The sequence below is a fragment of the Geotrypetes seraphini genome, chromosome 8, assembly GCF_902459505.1.
Source record: "Geotrypetes seraphini chromosome 8, aGeoSer1.1, whole genome shotgun sequence".
Taxonomy (NCBI): domain Eukaryota; kingdom Metazoa; phylum Chordata; class Amphibia; order Gymnophiona; family Dermophiidae; genus Geotrypetes; species Geotrypetes seraphini.
Window position 1 is genome coordinate 131,809,928 of NC_047091.1, and position 26,176 is coordinate 131,836,103.

The following is a 26,176-nucleotide window of genomic DNA, read 5'->3' on the forward strand; positions in this document are numbered from 1 at the left end:
TATGATGCCTTTGAGCTCTCATCCAGAGTTTCTGCCTTTGCGGTGGCTATGCGTCGCCTCGCTTGGCTCCGCATTGTAGACATGGACCCTAATTTACAGGATCGTCTAGCGAACTTGCCTTGCCAAGGGACTGAACTTTTTGATGATTCTATTGAGGCTGCTACAAAGCGTCTCTCTGAACATGAGCACTCTTTTGCCTCCTTGATTCGGCAGAAGCCTAAGACTCCTTCTGCTCAGCCTTACAAGCCTCCACCATGTTGTTATCCTCAAAAAAACGACGCCAGCTTTGTCCAGGCCCCCGCCTAGACGTCCACCACAGCAGCAAAGACAGCAGAAACCTCAGACTCCTGCTGCGGCTAAACCAGCTCAGTCTTTTTGACATTCTCAGTCTGAGCATACCAACCTCCCTCCATCAGACTTCTCTGCTGCCCATTGGAGGTTGACTTCACCATTTTTATCACCAGCGGGAGCTGATCACCTCAGATCTATGGGTTCTCAACATCCTTCGCGAGGAATACTCACTTCACTTTCTTCAAGTACCTCCAGATCTCCCTCCAAGAGAGTTTCCTTCCAGTTCGTCACAACTTCCCCTTCTCCTTCAGGAAGCTCAGGCTCTTCTTCGCCTTCGAGCGGTCGAGGAAGTTCCCTTGAAACTACGGGACATGGGGTTTTATTCCCGTTATTTTCTAGTCCTAAAGAAGACGGGGGATTTGCGACCCATTCTGGACCTTAGAGCCCTCAACAAATTTCTAGTCAAAAAGAAGTTTCGGATGCTTTCTTTACCAACTTTGTATCACCTGATGGATCACGGCGATTGGTTATGCTCTCTGGATCTCAAAGAGGCTTACACTCATATCCCAGTCCATCCAGCCTCTCGCAGATACTTAAGATTTCAAGTGGGGAATCTTCATCTACAATACAGAGTTCTTCCTTTCGGACTCGCCTCATCCCCCAGAGTTTTCACGAAATGCCTAGTGGTGGTGGCTGAAGCCCTCCGTACCCAGGGTCTTCAAGTTTTTCCATACCTGGACGACTGGCTTATCAAAGCCCCCTCTCAACAAGGGGTTATTGCAGCGACCCGACAGCCTATTATGTTCCTCCAGTGTCTGGGGTTTGAACTCAATTTTCCAAAATCCCAGTTGCACCCCTCTCAAACTCTTCAGTTCATTGGGGCCATTCTGGACACTGTCCGGCTCAGAGCGTTCCTCCCTCAACCACGCCAAGATGCTCTCATTTGCCTTTGCCATCAAATGTCTCCTCTCGCATCAATTTCAGTGAGACAAATGATGACTCTACTCGGTCACATGGCCTCTACAATTCACATGACTCCTTTTGTCAGACTTCACCTTCGCATACCTCAGTGGACCCTGGCATCTCAGTGGCAGCAAGCTACCGACCCACTCTCTCATCACATTACAGTAACTCCTTTGTTGAGACAATCTCTCCACTGGTGGGTGCTCTCTTCCAATCTTTCCAGAGGTTTGCTTTTCCACTTTCTTCCTCATCAGAAGGTTCTCACAACAGACTCGTCAACCTACGCATAGGGAGCCCATCTCGCCGTTCTCTGTACTCAAGGTCATTGGTCCCCTGCAGACCGTCTGTCACATCAATCTGTTGGAACTCGGAGCAATTTTCAGTGCTCTCAAAGCTTTTCAACATCATCTTCACGACAAAGTAGTCCTTGTCCGGACGGACAACCAAGTCGCCATGTACTATGTCAACAAACAGGGAGGCAAGGGATCTCACTCCCTTTGTCAAGAAGCTCTGAAGCTGTGGGATTGGGCAGTTCATCACAACATCTTTCTCAGAGCTGTATACATTCAAGGTCAGCACAACTGTCTGGCGGACAAATTGAGTCGTCTTCTGCAACCTCACGAATGGACACTCAATTCCTCGCCTCTATGTTGGATGTTTGCTCAATGGAGGACTCCTAAGATAGACCTCTTTGCATCTCCCCTTAATAACAAGCTGCCTCAGTTCTGCTCCCGGATATACTCGCCTCACTGCCTCGAGGCAGATGCTTTCTTCCTGGAATGGACAGATCAGTTTCTCTATGCCTTCCCTCCATTTCCTCTGATTCTCAAGACTCTTGTCAAACTCAAGACTGAACATGCCACCATGATTCTGATAGCTCCTCGGTGGCCCAGACAACCGTGGTACTCCCTTCTACTTCAACTCGGCACCAGGGAGCCTCTGCTTCTACCAGTTTTTCCCTCTCTGCTTACTCAGAGTCAAGGGTCCTTACTGCATCCCAACCTGCAGTCTCTACACTTAACAGCTTGATACCTTTCAACCTAACTGCTTCTCTACAGTTTTCTCTGTCTGTACAGGTCATTTTAGAGGCTTCCAGAAAGCCATCCACTAGGCAGTGTTACAATCAGAAATGGACTAGATTTTCTGCTTGGTGTACTGCTCGCAACATGGAGCCAATATCTACCTCCTTGTCTTCAGTTTTGGATTATTTACTTCAGTTATCACACTCGGGTCTCAAGTCTACATCTATCCGAGTCCATCTTAGTGCGATTACTGCTTTCCATCAGCCTCTTGAGGGAAAACCTCTGTCTACACATCCTGTGGTTTCCCACTTCATGAAAGGACTTTTCAATGTTAACCCACCACTCAAACCACCTCCAGTGGTCTGAGATCTCAATGTCATCCTGGCTCAATTGATGAAGCCTCCATTTGAACAAATTGATAAGGGTCATCTCAAGTATCTCACTTGAAAAGTCGTCTTTCTCATTGCCCTCACGTCTGCTCGAAGAGTCAGTGAGTTACAAGCCTTGGTTGCAGATCCTTCTTTCACAGTGTTCCACCATGACAAGGATGGTCCTCCGCACTCATCCCAAATTCTTGCCTAAAGTTGTCTCCGAATTTCATATTAATCAATCTATTGTTCTTCCAGTATATTTTCTAAAGCCTCATTCTCACTCTGGCTTCATACTTTGGACTGTAAACATGCCTTGGCTTTCTACTTGCAACGCACTCAACCTCACAGAACAGCCCCACAACTTCATCTCCTAAACTAAACTAAACTAAGCCTTAAGTTTATATACCGCATCATCTCCACGCAAGCGGAGCTCGACACGGTTTACAAAGCTTAAAAATACAAGAAGAGGGGAGAGAGAGTTTACAAGGGCATATGAAAAGGGGGAAGTAGGAAGGAGATGTTATATATTAGAGAAAAGCCAGGTTTTCAGTTGTTTCCGGAACAGCTGGAGGGAGCCCAGGTTTCGCAGCGGGATAGTGAGATCGTTCCAAAGGCCCGTGATTTTGGAGAGGAGGGATCTTCCCAGTTTGCCTGCGTGGGGGATGCCACGTAGAGAGGGGAAGGATAGTTTATGTCTGTGGGCGGATCTGGTGGTAGCAGGCGTTTGGGCGAGGAAGGATAGAGGGATTAGTGGCGGAAGGATGCCATGAATTATCTTGAAAGCTAGACAGGAGCATTTGAAGTGAATTCTGGAAAGTACAGGGAGCCAGTGAAGCTTGGTAAGTAAGGGGGAGACATGATCAAATTTGCGTTTAGCAAAAATCAATTTGGCCGCAGTATTCTGGATGAGCTGGAGTCTGTGAAGACTTTTTTTTGTTAGGCACAGGTAAATGGCATTACAGTAATCGAGTTTGGATAAGATGATGGATTGTACCAGGACGGTAAAGTGTTTTTGGTGGAAATAGGATCTAACTTTCCTAAGCATGTGGAGGCTGAAAAAACATGATTCTGCCAAGGAGTTCAGGTGATCGTTTAGGGAGAGGGAGGAATCGATAATGATGCCGAGGACCTTGCTTGAGAATTCAAGGCGAAGAGCGGGACCTGTGGGTAGAGTGAAGAGGGTGGGCAGGTGTGCTAACTTTGGGCCGAGCCAGAGTAGTTTTGTCTTTGATTCATTTAATTTCATCTGAACAGAGAGGGACCAGGCATGAAGTCTCATTATGCATGAGGTGATGTTCTCTTGGAGGTTTGTAAGGTTCTGGTCTGTTTCGAGGAGGATAAGGATATCGTCTGCATATGTGTAAATTGTTTCAAGGGGGGATAGTTTGAGAAGCTTCAGGGAGGTCATATACATGTTGAAGGGGATAGGGGAGAGCCCTGTGGGACCCCGCAGGATGGTGTCCACGAGGTGGATTTGGAGCCGTTTGCGTTGACAGTGTAGGAGCGTGCGCGAAGGAAGTTTGAGAACCACTTTAGGACAAAGGAGTCTATTCCTATCTCGGAAAGTTGGTAGATTAGTATGTCGTGGTGCACGACGTCGAAAGCTGCGGAGAGATCGAACTGTAGGAGAACAGCAAATTTGTTTCGGGCGTGTAGTTGTTGCACCTTTGAGATTAGGGAAACTAGGAGGGACTCGGTGCTGAAGTTGGGCCTAAATCCGAATTGGTAGTGTTGGAGGATGGAGAATCTCTCTAGGTAAGAGGAGAACTGGGTAGCGACTATGGTCTCCAGAAGTTTTGTTAAAAGAGGGATGTTGGCTATGGGGCGGTAGTTCGATGGTAAGGAAGGGTCAAGATCGGCTTTTTTCAGAAGAGGGGACAAGGCAATGTGGCCCATTTCTGAGGAGAACAGGCCCGATAGTAAAGCTTTGTTTATAAGGTTTGTAAGGGAAGAGATGGCCTGCGCTGGGATGTTTTCGTAGAGGTAGGATGGGAAAGGATCTAGGATGCACTCCTTTGATCCAAATAAGTTGGGGCATCCTGTCTCAAAGTGAACCATATCCAACTGGATGGCTGCTTGCATCTCCTTCTGCTATGCTCAGGCTGGTCACGGGCCACAAAGTAGAGCAATGGCGGCATCTGTAGCTTTCCCAGATCAACTCCTATTGAGGAAATTTATTGAAGAAATCTGCAAGGCTGCCACTTGGTCCTTGGTTCATACTTTCACCTCTCATTATTGTCTGGATACTTTCTCCAGAAGGGATGGCCATTTTGGCCAGTCCGTTTTACAAAATTTGTTTTCTTAATTTGCCAACTCTCCCTCCATCCCATTATGCTTAGCTTGGAGGTCACCCACATGTTGAGAATATGCTGCCTGCTTGTCCTGGGATAAAGCACAGTTACTTACCATAACAGTTGTTATCCAGGGACAGCAGGCAGATTTCTCACAACCCACCCACCTTCCCTGGTTGGCTTCTTAGCTAGTTATCTGAACTGAGGTACCTCACAGGAAACGCGCACCCTAACTCGGGCGGGAAATCACTCGCGCATGCGCAGTGCAGCACTTGTAAGCTCTTAAAAGATCTTCAAGCAAGTCTGCTTGCGAGGCTGTCCGCTGCGGGGCTCCTTTGGTGACGTCACCCACATGTTGAGAATATCTGCCTGCTGTCCCTGGATAACAACTGTTATGGTAAGTAACTGTGCTTTCCCAACTCCAAGAGATGCCACTACAAAAGATTCCTTGACAGAACACTCTCCTTCCAAGCTGACATCTGGAACAACATCCTTAGCAACATCCTCTTGAACTCCCCCACTTACCAAGCTCTCAGAGGAGCACTGACAACCCACTTATTCGACAAGTTTGTCTGATCCTTTTCCAAAAGCCCTCGGCTCCTCTCTTCCTGCTTCACTCCCCTCCCCCTCTACTTTCTCTTCTCCCTCCTCCCCTATCCCCCAACTTATATTGACAACCGTCTCTCTTTGTAACTATAAACTTCTGTACACTGTCTTGAACTGAAAAGGTCCATTATCTACTTTGTACTTTCCACTATTGTATACCGTCTAGAACTGAAATAAAGCTTTATTATTATTATTAATTTAAAGATCCAACTGCACAGTGAAAACCTTAAGCACAGACCTCCTATTTCTTTTGCTTCTATGATGTGCCAACCAACATACATAAAACTGAAGGTTTCAGTAATATAAAAATGTTTTCATGTGAAGTTTCTATAATATAAATAGTCAAATGTAAATTTTATAATTGATATGCCTCTTGTTAAATCTATAACAATTCTGAATTGTGTACACAGTCACCAAAGGAAAAAAAAAAAGTCATATTTAAAACGTCTTAGTGTAATTAATTTTCTTAATGTATTTATTTATGTAAAATTGTTTGGGGTTTTTTTTTTGTTTTGTTTTTTACATAAACATTCCCTTGCTGAAACAAACTAAAGGCCCATCAAGCCCAGTATCCTATTTCTAACAGTGACCAATCCAGGTCACAAGTACCTGGCAAAATCCCAAAAGAGTAAAACAGATTTTATGCTGCTTTTATACTAGAAATAGAAAGTGGATTTTCCCAAGTCCATCTTAATAATCCAAGAGAATATTCCAAATAATGCTTTTTGTCTTAGGATTGTTTGTGACTTCTTTTTACCTTTATTAAGTTTTCGAAATGTCCTTGACACTTCCTCTCTAGATCCATTTGAATATTATATCTTTTATTTTGCTCTGAGTCTCATCACACCCCAGGTGGGTATATGACTGACTTTCTCTGAAGTCAGAGGGCTCTGTATAATTTCCAGTGTGTATTGTGGAAACTGGTTCCTACTGTATCTCAAGAGTCTGTGCATCATTTGGCATAGCATGCTATGCAGCTTTTTATTTTGCCTTCTGTTTAGACTGTCCATCCTGTTAACAATGCAGAGCAGAAAACAAAAAGGAAGAACCAACAAGGTCTGCAGTCAGGAAAATGAAGATGAACCAAAACAAGAAAAAACTGCAGACGAGCATGCAATGATGCAGGCAAAGTTTATTATAAGAATAGGTAAAACGTGGTTAAAAAACATCACATAAAAACAAATGGACCAGACATGGTCCATTTTTCGAAAAACACCTTCATCAGGGGTCCTAATAAGTCAAATAAAACATACAAGATAAAATTGTATGTATGAATACATCAGCATATATAAATATAAAGAAATACACAAATCAAAATTAGAATTATAAAGTGTAAACCTTAAAGCCATGAAGGACACAAACTTACAGGTGAAAAATCAAATGTAATAGGTAAAAGTGATGATAATAATAGAGAAGAGCATCCGGAGCAAAGAAGAAAAAGTAATAAACAATGTAATATGCAAGTATGTGTGACAACACCGGGAGAGAAGAAGCAAATGATGGTGCGGGAACAAACCAGAAAAACTACTAAAGAGAAAAACTGCTAAAAAGAAAATGGGTGCAGAATGATGTGTATGAAGAAATACCACCAATAGATAAAAGCAATGAAACCAGAAAGAGTAACAACAAAAAGTAAACCTATTCTCTTTATTAGGTTTACTTTTTGTTGTTACTCTTTCTGGTTTCATTGGTTTTATATATGCTGATGTATTCGTACATACAATTTTATGTTTTATTTGACTTATTAGGACCCCTGATAAAGGTGTTTTTCGAAACACGGACCATGTCGGGCCCATTTGTTTTTATGTGATGTTTTTAACCGCGTTTTACCTATTGTTATAATAAACTTTGCCTGCATCATTGCACGCTCGTCTGCAGTTTTTTCTTGTTTTGGTTCATTCTGTTAACAACACATATTTCATAAGAAAGTACTTTCTTTTATTCTTAGTGAATAATTGCTTGCACTGCTGTAATTCTCCATACATCCCTGTGTATGGTTTGTACAGCTGTGTTTCTTTTACATCTTAGTGGGAGTGCCTCTTGTAGAGGGGATTCAAAAATAAATCCGTATTAAAAAGTGGGGGTCAGACATTATAGAAAAGGGCTGGTAGCACTCTCTGTTTCAGTTCCTAAGATCTGAATGTTGAAAATCGTTCTTTATTTGTTCTTTGCTGTGCTGGTATATTTCAGAACTATCCATTGGGTCATCACTTCAGCACCTCGGACAGTGCCTACTTCATCCTGGTAGACAGATACCTGAAGTGTTTCTTGCCCATAGAAGGGAATGTTCCCCCACCTCCTTCCTCTAATCTTGGGGGAGCAGTTCCATCATCTGCTCCTAGGTAATGCTCATACTCGTCACTATATGCAGGGGTAGTAAGTTATATAGCATCTTGAAGTTTTATTGTGTGTTTAATAAAATATCTTTACTAATGCTAGCTCTCTGGCACTTCCTGTCTGCATAAAACAAAACCCATAATATGTGTGATCCATGCTTTTTCATGCATGCTCTCCTAAAGTGCTTTATCCAGCATGGCCATCTGTAGGGTGAGAATGAAGCCAAAACTTTACAAGTTACGTTATATTACATTACATTGTACTTGTACCTGTACCGCATAGCCGTAAGTTCAGCACGGTTTACAAAAAATTATTAACAGTAAACAAGTGTCAATTCATTGCGGAAACAGATTAGAGGCCAACCAAAACTGCTTTTTTTCCATTTCAGCCAAAACCCAAACCGTAGCTAAAACTCATCACCTGATTTCAGCTGAAAACAAACTTAAAATTCAGATTTGGTTGTGTGAATATAAACTAGTGAGGACCACTAAGGATTGTCAGATCTTGCAGTCTTTGTCCCTCTGCTAAACTTACAGTATCCAAGTTAGAGTTTAATTTATGGTCAAACAGTTTTTATTGATAGCCACAGAACTGGTGTACAAACTGGTATACAATAAATAAGCAAAATAAGACAAGTAAATTATGCAGTTATAAAACATAGCAACAATCCTCAATACTCAGCTGTTCTAGAAAAACTCCCATTATTCAAACTGTAGTATGTCAAGCATGTGGGAAGTAATATCTCTGTGCTACAGATTTGTGGAATAAAACTCAACATATGACTATATAAACTGAAGTCATTCCATAGTGTAAAACATGAAATCAAAGAAATTGATAAATGAATAAGACCCCATTACCTATTGAAAATAATACACTTAATAAAGTAAACCCTAATGTACACTGCAACTGCAGCAGCAAACAAATTAGAATATGATTTAAATAAATGGAAGACCATAGTTTGCTTCCAAGCAAAATTAACCTCCATACACATAATTTCAGTTTTCTTTAGCTGCAATCCAAATATCACATTGTTTTCACTGTGGCTAACTTTGTGTTACTCAGCTGACATAACTCCACAGAGAAGTGAATTTACAGGCTTAAATTTCTGCTACAATTTTTTATTCAAAGCATTTATTTGGAGCACTCTATCATATAAACTATTGTGTAAGATCAAACTGCATTTATTGCAATCACAGTAAAAAAAAAAAAAAAGAATAGAAAGAGTAGCCCTCCTCCCCATTCCCTGATGGTCTAGTAGTGTAGTCAGGGCAGGCACAATGCCACAGTCATTGCAGATATTTTGAGAGCAGATCCAGAATGAGCAGGAATAACTTGCCTTTGCTCCTGCCCCGGCTAAACTCCTAAACCACTAGGGATTGTAAGATAAGCACAGGGGACCTTAAAGCTAGAGGGGGCCTTTGGTGGGGGGAGGGACAACTCATATTTGAGGGAGGAGGGGAGAAGACAAATGGGACAAGGAACACATTTTCAGCTCCACCAAAACCACATGGTCATTTTCAGCTGAAACCGAAGCTAGGCAGAAAAAGGATTTTTGGCTGGTTTCAGCACCAAAACCAACATTCAGTCAGCCTCTAAAACAGGTATTTAGGAAAGACTATGAAATACAGTATAATATTGGGGTATAGTGAGTTGAGACATAGCTGTTCAGATTGCAGAGTTCTTAATGCCAAGTGGGTTGCCAACCCTGATTCACATATAGAAGGCAGAAGCTGGTACAGCTTGTCTGCTGCAGGTTGAAGAGTTTATCCCAGGACAAGCAGGCAGCATATTCTTAACGCATGGGTGACGTCACCGACGGAGCCCCGGTACGGACATTTTTCACTAGAAAGTTCTAGTTGGCCGCACCGCGCATGCGCGAGTGCCTTCCCGCCCGACGGAGGAGTGCGTGGTCCCCAGTTTCTTCGTTTCCGCGGAGCGAAGAAGACGCATGTGGTTTCAACGGCCGTTGAAAACTTCCTTTTTGCCTTCCCGCTCACGTTATTTTCTTGTTTTTTTCTCTTTTTCCCTTCGGGTTTCTTTTTCCGTTCTAAATAGTAAAAAAAAAAAAAATAACTTTGTTTTTTCTTTATTTTCAGGCCGGCCCCGGCGGGGCCTGTTGCCATCATACAAGTCTCCGGCTTTGATTTTGCGGAGGCCGTGTTTCCCTTCATGCCCCCTCAACCGGGCTTTAAGAAGTGCCAGCGGTGTGCACGCCCGATCTCTCTCACTGACCCACACAATTGGTGCCTACAGTGTTTGGGTCCAGAGCATCGGGCTGACACCTGCACCCGCTGTGCCACTCTTAAGAAACGCACCTTAAAAAATTGGCAGATCCAGCAGAACATCCTTTTCGGTACCGGATCTGCTATGGAAACTGCCGCGACGTCGACGGTACAGCAAAAGACGGCACCGACCACTTCGACGACGCCCGATCCTTCCTCGGGGTCGCTGACACCAGGTAAGCCGGCTAAGAAGCCTTCCACCTCCCTTGAGTGCCCACCTGCCACAGTGGCGACGCCAGTCCTCCCGGCCTCACGCCGACCCCGCAAACGCTCCGCCCCGATCTCGGTGAGTGCCTCGTCATCGGCCTCCTCATCGCCAGGGTGTGGAGCAGCACCTATGGAACCGAAAAAGAAAAAAGCGGTACCGGTGCCACCCCTGGATGACCGCATCGCGGCCATACTCCAAGACAAATTGCAGGAACAGCTGCAACAACAACTCCAGCACCTGCTGCCGACCCTACTGGCACCACTTCTTTCGGTACCAGACCGGCCCGAGCATCGCACCACCCCACCAGTGTCCACCCCCTCGGTGCCACTCAACACTTCCATGCCAATCCTCTCGGCTGAACCACTCCGTTCTCGTCCTGAGGTACAGACCCGCTCTGACGCCGATCCTCCTCGGGACCAGGAACGGCACCAGTCTCCCCGGGACCGAGAACGACACCGCTCTTCCCGGGACCGGGATCAGCACCGGTCTTCCTCTCCCGGTACCGTCTCATTGCGCTCTGGCAAGTCTCTTTCTTAGACCCGCCACACCGAGCCTTCCATCCCAACATCTCGGCGTGCGCACACTGACATCAGGGACCCGGACTTATGGGAAGAATCCCCTCCCGGTACCGAGGAGGACGCATCGTCCACAGACGAGGAGCCCTCAGTGACCGATGTCGCTTTTAAGCCTGAGCAATCCTCTTTCACAAAATTCCTCAGGGAAATGTCGGCGGCTCTTTCTATTCCTTTAGAGTCCGACTCCAAAAAGTCCCAGGCCTTTCTGGACGCCTTAGACTTTGAACAACCTCCCAAAGAGTTCCTCAAGTTACCCGTCCATGACATACTGCGGGAAACTTTTTATAAAAATTGGGAAAATCCACTCACTGTCCCCGGAGCTCCTCGTAAACTTGACAGCCTATACAGGGTCATCCCAATTCCGGGTTTTGACAAACCTCAATTGCCCCATGAGTCTCTCCTCGTTGAGTCTACTTTAAAGAAAACTCAAGGCTCCAGTGTTTATGCCTCCACCCCTCCTGGCAGAGAAGGCAAAACGATGGATAAGTTTGGCAAACGCCTTTATCAAAATGCAATGCTAGCCAACAGGGCGAATAATTACACATTTCACTTCTCATTTTATATGAAACATCTTGTGCAACAACTATCCGCCCTACAAAAATACATCCCTGAACGCAAAGTTTCACTCTTTCAACAACAAATTTCCAGCCTCCTTCAACTGCAGAAATTTATGGTGCGCTCTATTTATGATTCATTTGAGCTGACCTCCCGAGCGTCTGCCATAGCTGTTGCCATGCGGCGTCTGGCCTGGTTGAGGGTATCTGATCTTGACATCAACCACCAAGACCGCCTAGCTAACGCACCCTGTCTTGGGGACGAACTTTTTGGAGAGTCCCTGGATTCGACCACCCAGAAGCTCTCAGCACATGAGACCAGATGGGACACTCTGGTAAAACCTAAAAAGAAGGCTCCACCTGCTCGTCCTTATAGACCACAATCCTCTTACCAGCGCAGGTTCTCGGCCAGGCCTCTCAACCCGCCCCAACAACAGCCTCGCAGACCTCGTCAACAACAACAACACACTCAGGCTCGCTCTCAATCTCACCAACCTGCCAAACCTCTTCCTCCGTCAAAACCATCTCAGCCCTTTTGACTCTTTTCTCCAGGGCATAGCCAGTCTTCCACCATCTTTACCTCTTCCTCAGCCAATCGGAGGACGTCTCCAACTCTTCCTCAACCGTTGGGAGGTCATCACATCAGACCAGTGGGTCCTCAACATCATCCGTCACGGTTACTCTCTCAACTTCCAGACTCTTCCACCAGACAACCCTCCAATAGAGTCTGCGTCTCACTCCTCCCAGTCCCTTCTCCTCCTAAGGGAGGTCCAATCCCTCCTTCTTCTCAATGCCATCGAAGAAGTTCCCACAGACCAAAGGGGTCAGGGATTCTACTCCCGCTACTTCCTGGTTCCCAAGAAGACAGGAGACCTTCGTCCCATCCTCGATCTCCGGGACCTCAACAAGTGTCTGGTCAAGGAAAAGTTCAGAATGCTCTCCCTGGCCATGCTTTATCCTCTTCTCTCTCAACACGACTGGCTATGTTCCCTGGACCTCAAAGAGGCCTACACTCACATTCCAATCCATCTGAATTCCCGTCGCTACCTCCGATTTCAGATTCAGCACCACCACTATCAGTACAAAGTGCTACCCTTTGGCCTAGCATCATCGCCCAGGGTGTTCACCAAGTGCCTTATTGTAGTGGCGGCCTTTCTCAGGTCTCACAACCTCCAGGTGTTCCCCTACTTGGACGATTGGTTGGTAAAGGCACCTACGTCTCCACTTGTGCTGCAAGCCACTCATCACACCATCTCTTTCCTCCATCTCCTGGGGTTCGAGATCAACTACCTCAAGTCGCATCTACTTCCCACACAGCGACTTCAGTTCATTGGAGCCGTTCTCGACACCACTCTCATGAGGGCGTTTCTCCCCTCCAACCGCCAACGGACCCTTCTCCACCTCTGCCGTCAAGTGCTCCTTCATCATTCCATTCCAGCTCGGCAGATGATGGTCCTCCTGGGCCACATGGCCTCGACGGTCCATGTGCTTCCTCTGGCGCGACTCCACCTCAGAACACCTCAATGGACTCTAGCCAACCAATGGTCACAGACCACGGATCCTCTTTCTCATCCCATCTCTGTGACATCGTCTCTTCAGCAATCTCTTCAATGGTGGTTGAACTCATCCAATCTTTCCAGGGGTCTACTCTTTCATCTTCCCCCTCACTCCATGATCATAACCACAGACGCCTCCCCCTATGCATGGGGAGCTCACCTGGCAGAACTCCGCACTCAGGGACTCTGGACCCCTCAGGAGCGTCAACATCACATCAATTTCCTGGAACTCAGGGCCATGTTCTATGCTCTCAAGGCCTTCCAGCACCTTCTCTACTCTCAGGTTCTTCTCCTGTGCACAGACAATCAAGTCGCCATGTACTACATAAACAAGCAAGGCGGCACCGGATCTCCCCTCCTCTGTCAGGAGGCCATCCGCATCTGGACCTGGGCCACGGCCCACAGTCTCTTCCTCCAGGCTGTCTATATCCAGGGCGAACAGAACTCCCTGGCCGACAATCTCAGCCGCATCCTTCAACCTCACAAGTGGACTCTGGATCCTCCCACACTCCGCTCCATCTTTGCTCGGTGGGGCACTCCTCAGGTGGACCTCTTTGCAGCTCCTCACAACCATCAGCTGCCCCAGTTCTGTTCCAGACTCTTCTCTCCTCATCGTCTGGCCCCGGATGCATTCCTGCTCGACTGGACGGATCGGTTCCTCTATGCCTTTCCTCCACTGCCTCTGATGTTGCGGACGTTATTCAAACTCCGCAGAGACAGAGCCACCATGATTCTCATCGCCCCTCGGTGGCCTCGTCAACACTGGTTCTCCCTCCTACTCCAGCTCAGCTCCAGGGAGCCCATTCCTCTTCCTGTGTTTCCTACTCTACTTACTCAGCAGCATCAGTCTCTACTACATCCCAATCTGTCCTCGCTCCACCTGACAGCTTGGTTTCTCTCGGGCTGACCTCTCCAGAGAATCTGTCTCAGCCTGTCCGTCGCATTTTGGATGCCTCCAGGAAACCGGCCACCCTGCAATGTTACCATCAGAAGTGGACCAGGTTCTCCTCTTGGTGTCTGCTGCATCACCACGATCCCACCTCATTAGCGGTGGAAACTGTACTGGACTATTTGCTCTCTCTATCCGATGCTGGCCTCAAGTCCACCTCAATCAGAGTCCACCTCAGTGCCATCACTGCGTTTCATGAGCCTATCCTCGGAAAACCGCTTACGGCTCATCCCCTGGTTTCCCGTTTCATGAGAGGCCTCTTCAATGTCAACCCACCTCTGAAGCCTCCTCCAGTCGTCTGGGACCTGAATGTGGTTTTATCAGCGCTCATGAAACCTCCGTTTGAGCCTCTTGCCACAATTTGCTCTAATTTCTTACATGGAAGGTGCTTTTCCTCATTGCCATCACCTCTGCCAGGAGGGTTAGTGAGCTGCATGCACTGGTGGCCGACCCACCTTTCACTGTTTTTCACCATGACAAGGTGGTTCTGCGTACCCATCCTAAATTCCTTCCCAAGGTGGTCTCGGAATTTCACCTCAACCAGTCCATTGTGTTGCCTGTCTTTTTCCCTAAGCCCTATTCTCATCCTGGGGAACAGGCGTTGCACACGCTGGACTGTAAGCGTGCCCTTGCTTACTACCTTGACAGTACCAGGGCTCACCGCTCATCTCCTCAGCTCCTTTTGTCCTTCAACCCTAACCGTCTAGGTCGTCCTGTCTCCAAACGGACGCTTTCCAACTGGCTTGCTGCCTGCATTGCTTTCTGTTATGCTCGGGCCGGTCTCTCACTGGAAGGTGCTGTCACGGCCCACAAGGTCAGAGCTATGGCTGCTTCTGTGGCTTTCTTCCGTTCCATGCCCATCGAGGAAATCTGCAAGGCTGCCACTTGGTCCTCAGTTCACACATTCACTACCCACTACTGTCTGGATGCCTTCTCCAGACGGGATGGACACTTCGGCCAATCTGTGTTACAAAATTTATTTTCCTAATGGCCAACCATCCCTCCTCCCTCTCTGTTAGCTTGGAGGTCACCCATGCATTAAGAATATGCTGCCTGCTTGTCCTGGGATAAAGCACAGTTACTTACCGTAACAGGTGTTATCCAGGGACAGCAGGCAGATATTCTTACGACCCACCCACCTCCCCGGGTTGGCTTCTTAGCTGGCTTATCTTAACTGGGGACCATGCACTCCTCCGTCGGGCGGGAAGGCACTCGCGCATGCGCGGTGCGGCCAACTAGAACTTTCTAGTGAAAAATGTCCGTACCGGGGCTCCGTCGGTGACGTCACCCATGCGTTAAGAATATCTGCCTGCTGTCCCTGGATAACACCTGTTACGGTAAGTAACTGTGCTTTCTCGTACATTTGGGGAAAAGTATAAGTACAGGAATGTATGACTCGGGTGGTCAATAGCAGAATTGGGTCTTTATTTGTTATTAAACTTTTTATATCCTGCAGTTTTCGCGAGGTTGGATCCAAAAAATCACAAAGGCCTCACTCTGTGCACTAAGTACAGAACCCTTCCAAGTGGAAGAGTGAAGCTTGAAGAAAAGATGGCAGAGCTGAGACTTTTGGGGTTGGTTTTCAAATTGCTGCAGAGCAACAAAGATAATCAGCAAATTATAACTAGTTTTCTTTGGGAGGGGTTCTGCTAAATCTTTCCGTTAAATTGAACTAATCAGCTAGATCCATAGCTGAAAATTATCTTAAATCTAATTGATCTCAAGGTTAGATTTAAGACTTCTGTTCGCCTTTTAGGAGTGTTAACTATTTTGTGTTGAAGATATACACTGACTTCTTTCCTCTGACCTACTCATAGTCCATTTTTGAGCCATTAAATTTGTGTGCCTTTTGCATCTGTGGTATTTAATTTAGTCCTTTGAAGGGGAACGTTTTCATAAACAGTGGTTTAGGAAACTAATGCCTGATTTTTAGCTGGTTAAAATAACCCTCCTCCCCCATGTACTTTTTCTGAAGATCTTCTGCTGTGTCGTTCGCATCCTACGGCGTTCACCACAGCAGCCTATTAAAACGTCATGTGGCCCATCAGCCCCTAGTGAATGCAGACCCTGCTGCTCAGGAGATCTGGAGATCAGAAACTCTGCTTCAGGTGAGTCTCTTCATGTGTGATAAGCTGGGAAAGGTAGCTTTTGAAATATTCTTCATATATATGAATGTCATAAGATATTATTTTCAGGTGGTATATATTAGTTATATATATGAATTTGGGAGGGGTGGGGGTTAAATCTTATTGGTGTATGATATTGAAGATTTTTCAAGTGATGTTGTATTATAATTGTTTGATATTTACTGTACACTTGATGTAAGTTATAAAATGAATAAAGAATTAAAAAAAAGAAAAAGAAATATTCTTCATATATCCCTCCTTAGGGACAGAATTGGACTCTTTGTTCTGGTCTCTTGCAGGTCTTTGTGGAAATGTGGCTTCATCATTATTCTTTGGAGGTGTATCAGAAGATGCAGTCCCCTCACACCAAGGTAATTTGACTCAGTTTGGTAGTATGAAAGTTCTGTCACTGAAAGTCTAGTTAGTGCAATTTTATATAATCCTGTTTCAAGTTCTTTCTAAAGCAGTGTCTCGCAAACTTTCCGGCCAGTGGAACACTAAATCCGGTGCCCTGCCGGAAGGCACTCAGAAGTGCACGAATGTCGATGTGATGATGTCATGCATGACGCTATCGCATTGATGTCCGCGCGTGCACGGAGGCCCATCTGGCTGCAACTCGCTTCGGTGGAGGGGTCCGGGAGGTGCGGACCAGGAGAAGAGTCATCTGCGCCGGCTGACTTCCTACAGGATGTGCCTCTTGTCGCGAGAGGCACATCCTGTAGGCTGTCAGCCGGCATAGATGACTCTCCTACTTGCCAGTGTGTTGTGGCACACCTGAAATCTCAGGAGGCACACAGTTTGACTGTTCTAAAGCGTAAGTCGGTAAAGTTAAGAGGGGATACATTTGTACTCACCTTATGATGCTGTGGAGTGTATGAAAATAGCTGCATCCCAGTTTGGGAAATGGAGTGCTGTGGGGCAGCAAAGAGGTGCACTGGCAAAGAGAGTAGTGTACAATGTTGGAATGGTCTACACACTCGAATTTATATTCAGCAGGACTTAATCCAGGTAGGATATGCTTCTACCTGAGGAAGTTCCAGTCGCTATTGCCGTGCTCAGACTTTTCACTGCATTATGCAGATAATACTGCTGAAAATCCAGACAGACCATCTTGGCACTACCTGAGTAGTGCTTGGAAGTTTGGGGGTAAAGCCGAATTGTATCCAGGTGTTAACAGAAATATTCAGAGCAACTGCCCAAATAACTATCCTGTTAATTTAGGACAGCAAAAAGGAAATCCTATTAACAGAACAGTTATCTGGGTACTGATATCTGAATAATAATGTTGAGCATCTCTGGTTTTCAGCACCACTTTTTGGATAGCAGCTTGTTCTGAAAATCTGGGTATATCTTTAAATGCTGACCATTGAGTTTAAATATCAGGAAGGACTGGTTATATTCTCTCATGTATGTAAAATGAGAGCAGCTTATATTTTCTTCTTCCTCTTTTTCTATAGCTGGGAATTTTAAAGGAAGTTTGTAGTTGGGTTGATTGGATGTGTAATCCGCTCTGTACAATTTTTTTTTTTCACTGAAAGTGACAGATTGTAAGTCACTTTGTTAAATTAAATAGAGTACCTGAAGCCATACACTAGTGAGACTGAAAATATTTTGCCAGCTGGATATAGTCTGAAAAGGTATAGTACCACAACTGTGCTGCTTAGCCCCTTGGTTTTCTACCCAGTCAGGTTATGGATGGCCTGAATGGGAAGTGGTGGTGGGGATACAGTTACCTGATGTACATCCTATAACTGAAAAAGGGGAGTAGGGATTGTAGCAGTCGGGAGCACTTACACATTGGTAACTTGAAGTACTGAGAGCTATTAGCTGTGTATCCTATCTCCACCCTTCCCATCCTGGATGTAGTAGTCCTGAAACTATAAGAGCATTAACAGCAGTGTATCCTATCTCCAGCCTTCCCATCCTTGCTGTGGTAACCCTGAAACTTAATCATTGAATTAAGAAGTTAATTTCTTGGGGCCTTCAAGGCTCATGGGGGCTGTGATTGCTTGCTCTATGAATCTCATGGCTTTAGATATTTTATTTCATAAAGAGCATACTCTCGGCTCCACTTTCTACCTGTTCTTGTTTTTGAGGTAGTGTTTACTGTATGGTCTGGAATTCTTGTGTGCTTGCTGCTTCAGATGGAACGTGAAGCGTGCAGAAAATCTGTTTCAGGGGGAGGGTAGTGGCAGCTGGGCAATGCTTTCATAAATAAAAGCTGCCATGAATTGATTTTGATGGATTAATTTATGAAATAAGAGCTTGAAATACTGCAGCACCACTAAAGTAAATCTGATTCTCATCTCCTGTTCATTTTTGACTGAAATTACTACTGCTTTCTTCATTTAAGTCTGTGGCCAGAAATACCTTGCTTATCCCTCTAGAACTAACTATATATATCTGTGGTTTTTTTTCTCTACTAAACCATAAACCAAGAGCTTGACTAATGAATTTTCTAAGCTGCTGAGGTTAAGCACTAGAAGAGAGTAGTGACATCCTAAAGATAGGTGGTAGCATGAGAAAGCAGGCCCTGTATGGTTTGTTGACACTAAGAGTCTATGTCTAGAGTTGACAGCATGATAGAGGGGAGGGTTGGAGTGTAGGGAGCATAGGTCTTTTTTTCTCTGTTAAATGTGTTTTACCTTTCCATGGCTACTGCTGCAAGTATTGTTGGAGGTCAATGGCCTGCAAGATACAGAGAACTGGCATGCACCTTCCTAATCCAGGCTGCATTAGCATGATAGCACACACTCTGTCAGGGTCTTCTACCTTTGTCCATTCAGTATTTCCAGTTTGTAAAAAAAAAAAAAAAAAGTAGTGCTTCAGAACAGTTTGGAAACTATTTTATTCCATAGTTTTTGTATTTTCTGTAAAAGCTTAAATTCAAATAAATTTAAGAGAATACAGATTGGTGATTTTTTTTTTCACTGTGGAAATGCACACAGTGGTGGTTTCTCTCTTCAAAATGTGTAATTTATTTTGGTTAGTCCCAAGACTACCAATAAGAGCCCAGAGTTCTTTACTATCCCTAATTGTTCACCCATAAACCAGTCTGTCATCCCAAACAAGCCTATAGGTCTCAAAAGATGTACACTTTATCTCTTAGGAAATTTCTGAAAGTGACCTGCCTATTTCTTTAGGTCATCAGGCACTTGAATGAAATTACAAAAGAAGGGATTCTGGATACTCTGTAGGCCTGGTACTTAAAGATGCAACAAAATAGGCAGTAATATGTGAGCACTGAAGATCTCAGTCTGCCTCCTCAGACTGATGCCAATTAATGGTTAAGGATGGACTGAAAATTTGTATTTGTGTCATAAGAACTCGCCATTGTACAGACCAGGGCTACCCAAACCTATTCTGGTGAACCCACAGGCAGTCAGCTTTCCAGGATATCTAAGTATGGGGGTCTGGTATATACAAATTTATTTTGTACAGATTTCATATTCTCTGGAAACAAGCAGGGGAAATACAGACACACTTGCTGGTGAAGTCCTCAGACTGAGCTTGTGTGCCGGTGTTTTCCCCTAGCTACATTAAGCTTTTCGCCTACTGAGCATGTGTAGGGACTGTTGCCTCTGCAGCTCCTCCCCTTGTCCTTTCAGTTTTTTCTTCAACCGCCCTAAGGATTCGGTACTACTCGAAAGGGTCCAGAGAAGAGCGACTAAGATGGTTAAGGGGCTGGAGGAGCTGCCGTACAGCGAAAGATTAGAGAAACTGGGCCTCTTCTCCCTCGAACAGAGAAGATTGAGAGGGGACATGATCGAAACATTCAAGGTACTGAAGGGGATAGACTTAGTAGATAAGGACTGGTTGTTCACCCTTTCCAAGGTAGGGAGAACAAGAGGGCACTCTCTAAAGTTGAAAGGGGATAGATTCTGTACAAACATAAGGAAGTTCTTCTTCACCCAGAGAGTGGTAGAAAGCTGGAACGCTCTTCCAGAGGCTGTTATAGGGGAAAATACCCTCCAAGGATTCAAGAAAAATTAGACAAGTTTCTGCTGAACAAGAACGTGCGCTGGTAGGGCTAGTCTCAGTTAGGGTGCTGGTCTTAGACCAGAGGGCCGCCATGTGAGCGGACTGCTGGGCATAATGGACCACTGGTCTGATTCAGTAGTGACAATTCTTGTGTTCTTGTGAACTCTCCCCTGTTTTCTTCACAAACACCATTTTTACAACACACAAAAAAAGAAGAGGTTAGGTTTTACTTTTAGCACATTAATTTAATTTTTCTTCCTTCTAAAAAAAACCCCACACACATAAGAAAGGAGTGGAGAATTAAATAAGAAATCAGTGAATTATTTAATTTTTAGGACCACCATGGGATCCTTGAGACTTTGAAATCCGGCAAAGGAACAGTGAAAATTCTCTTTGTGGCTTTTCAACCTGACAAGATTGTCTGCATCGCAACTACCAACCTTTTTGAGCATTCCCTCCCCCCAGAGCCCTATATCAGCACCGCTGGGGGAGGTGACCCACTGATCCCCAGTGTCGACAGACCATAGGAAATCAGCAGAGATCAGCGAGCAGAATAAAAAGTCATCAGAGACAGCCAGGATTGCCACCCCTTCACCTCCATCCTCAATGGCCCCTTAGCATGCGGCAGACTTGAGGCCCGCTCAAAAGAAAAAGCAGCCTCAGTAGTCGGGGAAGGTTCCCATGGGCCAAGGTTCGGCCTTGCGATCTTTCCCCACCTCTACTTACCGACCACAAAAGGATCCGGGTACTAATTTGTTTATTTATTTCTACACCTGGCCTCTCTCCTACCTCAACTGTTCCTGCTAAGGCAAAAACTAAACGCAAGGCTTCCTCAGATTCTCAGTCAGAAGACCTACGTCCTTTAAAACAGCCCTCTTTAATAAATCATATGCCTCTCCTCACTCAGGAGACAGTAAACATAACATAACTTTAATCTTCTATACCGCCACAACCAAACCTCAAGTTACCCAGTTAGCCTCCTTTTTTTTAATCCCTCCTGCAGCGTTTCATTCAAGATAGCACAGCATTACTTCAAACAGGTTCCACAATGCCACTTGCCAGCACTTGCAGCACAAACGGAGCCTTTTTAGACAGCTCAACCACCCTGTCCCATTCTCTCAGGATCTAACCCCCTTCCCCTCTGGAACCTCTCTAAGATCCAGATTGGGGTCCAGCCAATTCTCTTTGTACCTCTCCGCTCCGTCTCCAGAACCATGGTTTGACCCAAAATCCAGTACCTTCTGATCAGCAGCCTTTCAACCAGAGGATTCAGGGCTTTCCTCTAAATTTCTGCAGAAGGTTTCTACTCAAAATACTACAGCAGACAAAAAAGACTTCTAAGCTATTCTCCAGTCTTGTCAGACTTCTCCTAAGGAATTCATTGACCTTCCTGTACATCAAATCCTCCAAGACATTCAACTTTCTAATTGGCAAAAACACCAGTTAGTCTCCACTGCTTCCAAGCGTTTGGAGTGCAAATATAAAATACAAAAAGCCCCTGGACATGATGTGCAACAGCTACCACACTATTCTATGGTTTCTAAATCAGCCATTAAAAAATCCAAAACATCCAGAGCCCAAGTCAACATGCCGCCAGGGAAAGAATTCCGCCACCTGTACTCAGTAGGCAAGAAAGTATGCCAGGGTTCTATGACAGTGGCAAAAATTATAGCCCAACTACAAATCCTGCATTTTCAGCATTCAATTATTCAATAATTTGAAGGTGCCTCATCAGATACTGCAACAAATCTCCATGTGGCTTTACAAGAGTCCATTTATCATCTTATTAAAACAAACTATGATGCTTATAGGATATGATTATGAGAACTGTAGCTGTTGCCATTGCAACCCGTTGCACAGCATGGCTTAAAGCCTCTGACCTCAGAGAGGATGCGCCTTGCCTGCGAGACAGTTTATTTGGGGGAAAAAGTAAAGGACACAGTCTTACAGCTGAAGGAGGATTTCACAGCTCTCCGAGAGCTTTCTGTCCATCCAGTAGAACAGTCTCAGCAGTATTGCAAGAATACTTCCTCTGCTGCCCACTGCAGACCTTATCACCAACAGTTCTTCCAGCAGCACTACCCTAGAAGAAGTTTTACTCCTTATAGTAGACCCACTTATTAAAGTTCTTAATCCTCTATTTACTCACAAAAACAGTGTCCAAGAGACAGGAAACAGGCTTCAAGTAACCAATTGCATACTCTCAAATCTAACCCTAATTTTTGACAAATTACCAGTAGGGGGCCGGCTCAGCCATTTTCTTTCTGCCTGGCAAGACATCACGGCAGACAAATGGATCCTGAATATAATCTCTCAAGGCTATCATCTCAACTTTCTTTCACCCTTCCACTATTCCTTACTACCATATTTTGCTTCTTGTAGTGGAAATAGCACTTCTCCTTCACAACAATGCAATAGAAAAAGTTCCTTTTCAACAGCAAAACACAAGATTTTATTCCACATTTTTCCTAAGCCCCAAAAAGACTCAAGGCCTTTGACCGATACTGGACCTCCGCTTACTTAAACACTTGCTCAAACGAGAAAAATTCAGAATGATTTTGCTTCCAACAGTACTTCCTCAATTTGTATCAATTCAGGACATCTGCAGGGAAGCAACCTGGTCTTCAGTACATACATACTTTTACTAAGCATTATTGCTTAGACCAGAGCTCAGCACAAGACATTTGTTTTGGATAATCAGTACTACGAAACCTATTTGCTCCTTAAAACTATTTTCCACCGTCCATATAACATTCATAGCTAGGGACCCACCAACAAATGTACCTGCATTTCCCCTGCTTGTCTCCAGAGAAAGTGAAAGTTGCTTACCTGTAACATAGGTTCTGCATAGACAACAAGAGAATACAGCCACACTTGCCTTCCCTCCATTCCCTCAAAGATATATTTCCTCCATCCCCTCAAAGATGACAAACTGACAAGACAGAGGAAGGAGCTACAGAGGCAACAGTCCCTACACGTGCTCAGTAAGTAAAAAAGCTTACTGTAGCTAGGGGAGAGCACCGACACACAGGCTTAGTCTGAGGACTTCATCAACAAGTGTGGTTGCATTCCCCTGCTGTCTACAGAGAACTCACATTACAAGTAAGCAACTTTCAATACCCTGAAAAGCCCCTTGACTGAAGGGTCATCAGGATAGGTTTCTAATGTTCTGATCAAAGAATTCATTAGAATTGTTATTGTGGTGGGAAAATGAATCAAGAGAAAATTATTTCCAGTCCGCATTGGTCTAGAGCTCTAAGGGCTGTCTAATGCATGTTCTGGACTTCGCCAGTACCAATCACTCATCCTTCTGGTATGTGTTTTAACATGTTTTTTGTTTATTTTTTTATTTTATTTTCTAGCCTCATTTTGGTTTTTCTTTCTGGTTTTTTTTTTCACAATTTTTCTTTTATTCCTCCCCTCCCCATTTCTGTTTGTCTCTCAGTTGGAGGTTCTCCACTATCGACTCAATGTCTCCAGTACACATCATGGTAGTCCTGCCCTGCCCAGCTACCAGGCCCTCCAAGCAAACCAAGTATTACCATCTTTTGATTTTTTTTTTTTTCTTGATTTGTTTTTCGCTTGTTCTGTCTCGTAATCCTGCTAGTCCATTGAGCCCCTCAGAAGCATGACCTTTGCTATCTGGTGTGGGGACACTGTATCTGCTCTTCTGAAATATTGGCCGGAGCTCACCTAGTGACAGGAAAGAAACATCTCTGAAAGGTTTCTGAACAGTATTGACAAATAAAAATGTAATTGTTTGTCTGGAAATAAGTGTATCAGGCTTGATGTGTGTTCTCTGAGAATTCCTAGGAGGCTGCTGTCAAACTGAAATGTGCTGCGCAGGGGAAGTATAAGCTGACAGTGTGGTACTCTTTGGAAAAGTTCTTATTTTATAAATACTGGGCATTAAACCCTACAGTGAAAACTAGGGTTTCCTTCCATGAAGCAGACTGGCTTTTGGTATAGAGAAAGTACTGTATTACCACTGGATTTTTTTGGTTTGGTTTAGTGTTATGGAAGTTCTCTAATGGAGAATGAGAAAAGTACTCCATAAATCTGTTTCATTTATGCTACTGGGGAGAGGGGTTCTCTGCTTGCCGCTGGGATTGCTGTGGGTACTTTGCTTTGATATTAAACAGTTGTGCCTGAGTTTGATCTGCATATTTTTAACACCTGATTGATTTAGAATGCTGAAACTAAGTGAAAAATATTGCAGTAGTCCAAAATCTCCTTCATTATTGATGCAGTTCCTTCTCCTGCATGTTGGTCTGATTTCCTTTCTGATAACATCATAGGGGTTTATGGGGTTGTGTGCTCTTTTTGCTGAGAAATGCAGATTATTGAATGAATGCGTTTAACCATAGTCTTTGCTGTTTGATATAGGAATCTTTTCAGCCTACAGAAGAGCATGTGTTAGTGGTAAGACTTCTCGTAAAACACCTTCATGGTTTTGTCAACAGCCTGAAGCCAGAGCAGGCCTCTCCCTCAGCACACTCACATGCTACCAGTCCCCTGGAGGAATTCAAGAGGTAGGGAAATGCAGCAAAAGCTGGAAAATAAGTAGAGAATTCTCAAGTGGTAAAAGAGTGTGACCATACACTATTGAGGGCATAATTGCCAGGACATCCAAGTGCTGATTTTCGAAACCGTTTTCCTGGACAGTGAGACATTTCATCCATTATGAGTCCTGGGTTAAAGGTGGGGGGGGGTGTTAAAACACATGTTATAGATGTGCTTTGGAAGTGCTTGGGAGTGTTAGACTTGGATATCTTATGGAGATAATCAAACCTTTCCCAAGACATCCTGAAAGGAACTTAGATGTTTTGGGCTAGACCTCTTTTAGAAGTGTCTAAGTGCCAAAAAGGATTAAGTAATGATCCCCCACACTGGAAAGATTAAGTAATGACCCCCCCACATATATTCCCTCTGTGGTCACTGACCTCCTCGCACCCCACAAAGATCTGAATGAAACATTGCATACCTGTCTTTGGAACAGCAGCATCTGGTATGGGAAATCCTAGGAGAGCATCACATGGGTGTCTTAAATAGCCAGGTGGGTGGGCTAGTGAACCATAGAGAGGAGGAGCCAGACATAAAGCACTCTAACCACAACATCTATGGTGTTAAGTATGAGCCCATAAAAATCCACCAAAACTTTATTATACTGCCATATAGGTGCTACCTACATCCATAAAGGCTATTGGGGTGATAGAAAGGTGGGTAAGTTTTGGAGGGCTCACCATAAAATTATAAGGGGGTATATGGTGAGATATATATCTGGCACCTTTATGTGAAGTTCACAACAGTGTCCCCTAAGGTGCCCCATTGCACTGTTGACATGTCTGTGTGTCCAGTCCATTAGAATGGTGGCCCCTCCCATGTTGAAATGGTGTTGATTTGGATGTTTCTAACTTGGACGTTATGGTCAAAAATGGCAAATAAAGTTAAGACATCTTCGTAGTCTAGACGTTTTGGCAGCCAAGACTTCCAAATAAGTGATTTTTGAAAAAATTATTTGGACATCCCATTTGAAAATGGACATTTCTCCACTTTCGACTTTGGACGTTTTGCGGGAAACATCCAAATTCGGACTTAGATATCCTGTCAAAAATGGCTTTCAACATAAGGTTTTTTACATCCATTTCCCAGCAAGTCATGTGTTATGACGGACTCAGAATTACACTCATTCCTGCTTGGAGAAACCAGTATTTCATGTCGTGTGATATGTTTGTGAAGCACCTTTTACTAGAAGTAGGCTTTTGGAACAGAATGGCTATACAGATGTATTTTAAAATTCTTTGAGAGAATTTGGGAAGACATATCCATAGAATGTTTCATGACAATCTATAATTGCAGGATTGTGATTCCTCGATTTGTGCAGCAGAAGCTCTACGTGTTCCTTCAGCACTGCTTTGGTCATTGGCCCCTGGATGCCTCCTTCAGAGCCGTATGTACTAGCTTACATGTCCATTAGTCTCCCATTCTTCACCTATTTCAATATTAGCCACTGTTGTTGGTAAATTATTAGAAGGGAATTTGGGAGTCCAGGGGTAATGTGCTA

General features: G+C 44.6%; 1 protein-coding gene across 5 annotated transcripts in view; it reads left to right on the forward strand.

Annotated features, from left to right (window-relative positions):
- The window catches only part of SMPD4 (sphingomyelin phosphodiesterase 4), a 76,115-nt gene that overhangs the window by 15,033 nt on the left and 34,906 nt on the right, over window positions 1-26,176 (forward strand). For 3 of the 5 annotated variants that reach the window (XM_033956565.1, XM_033956564.1, XM_033956563.1), the window contains exons 7-13: window positions 6,344-6,396; window positions 7,735-7,886; window positions 15,981-16,113; window positions 16,431-16,502; window positions 23,558-23,647; window positions 24,499-24,644; window positions 25,972-26,062. In XM_033956565.1, the coding sequence (XP_033812456.1) occupies window positions 6,344-6,396; window positions 7,735-7,886; window positions 15,981-16,113; window positions 16,431-16,502; window positions 23,558-23,647; window positions 24,499-24,644; window positions 25,972-26,062 (737 nt within the window). The remainder of the gene's footprint in view (window positions 1-6,343; window positions 6,397-7,734; window positions 7,887-15,980; window positions 16,114-16,430; window positions 16,503-23,557; window positions 23,648-24,498; window positions 24,645-25,971; window positions 26,063-26,176) is intronic. The other 2 variants (XM_033956567.1, XM_033956566.1) reach the window with 1 other exon arrangement.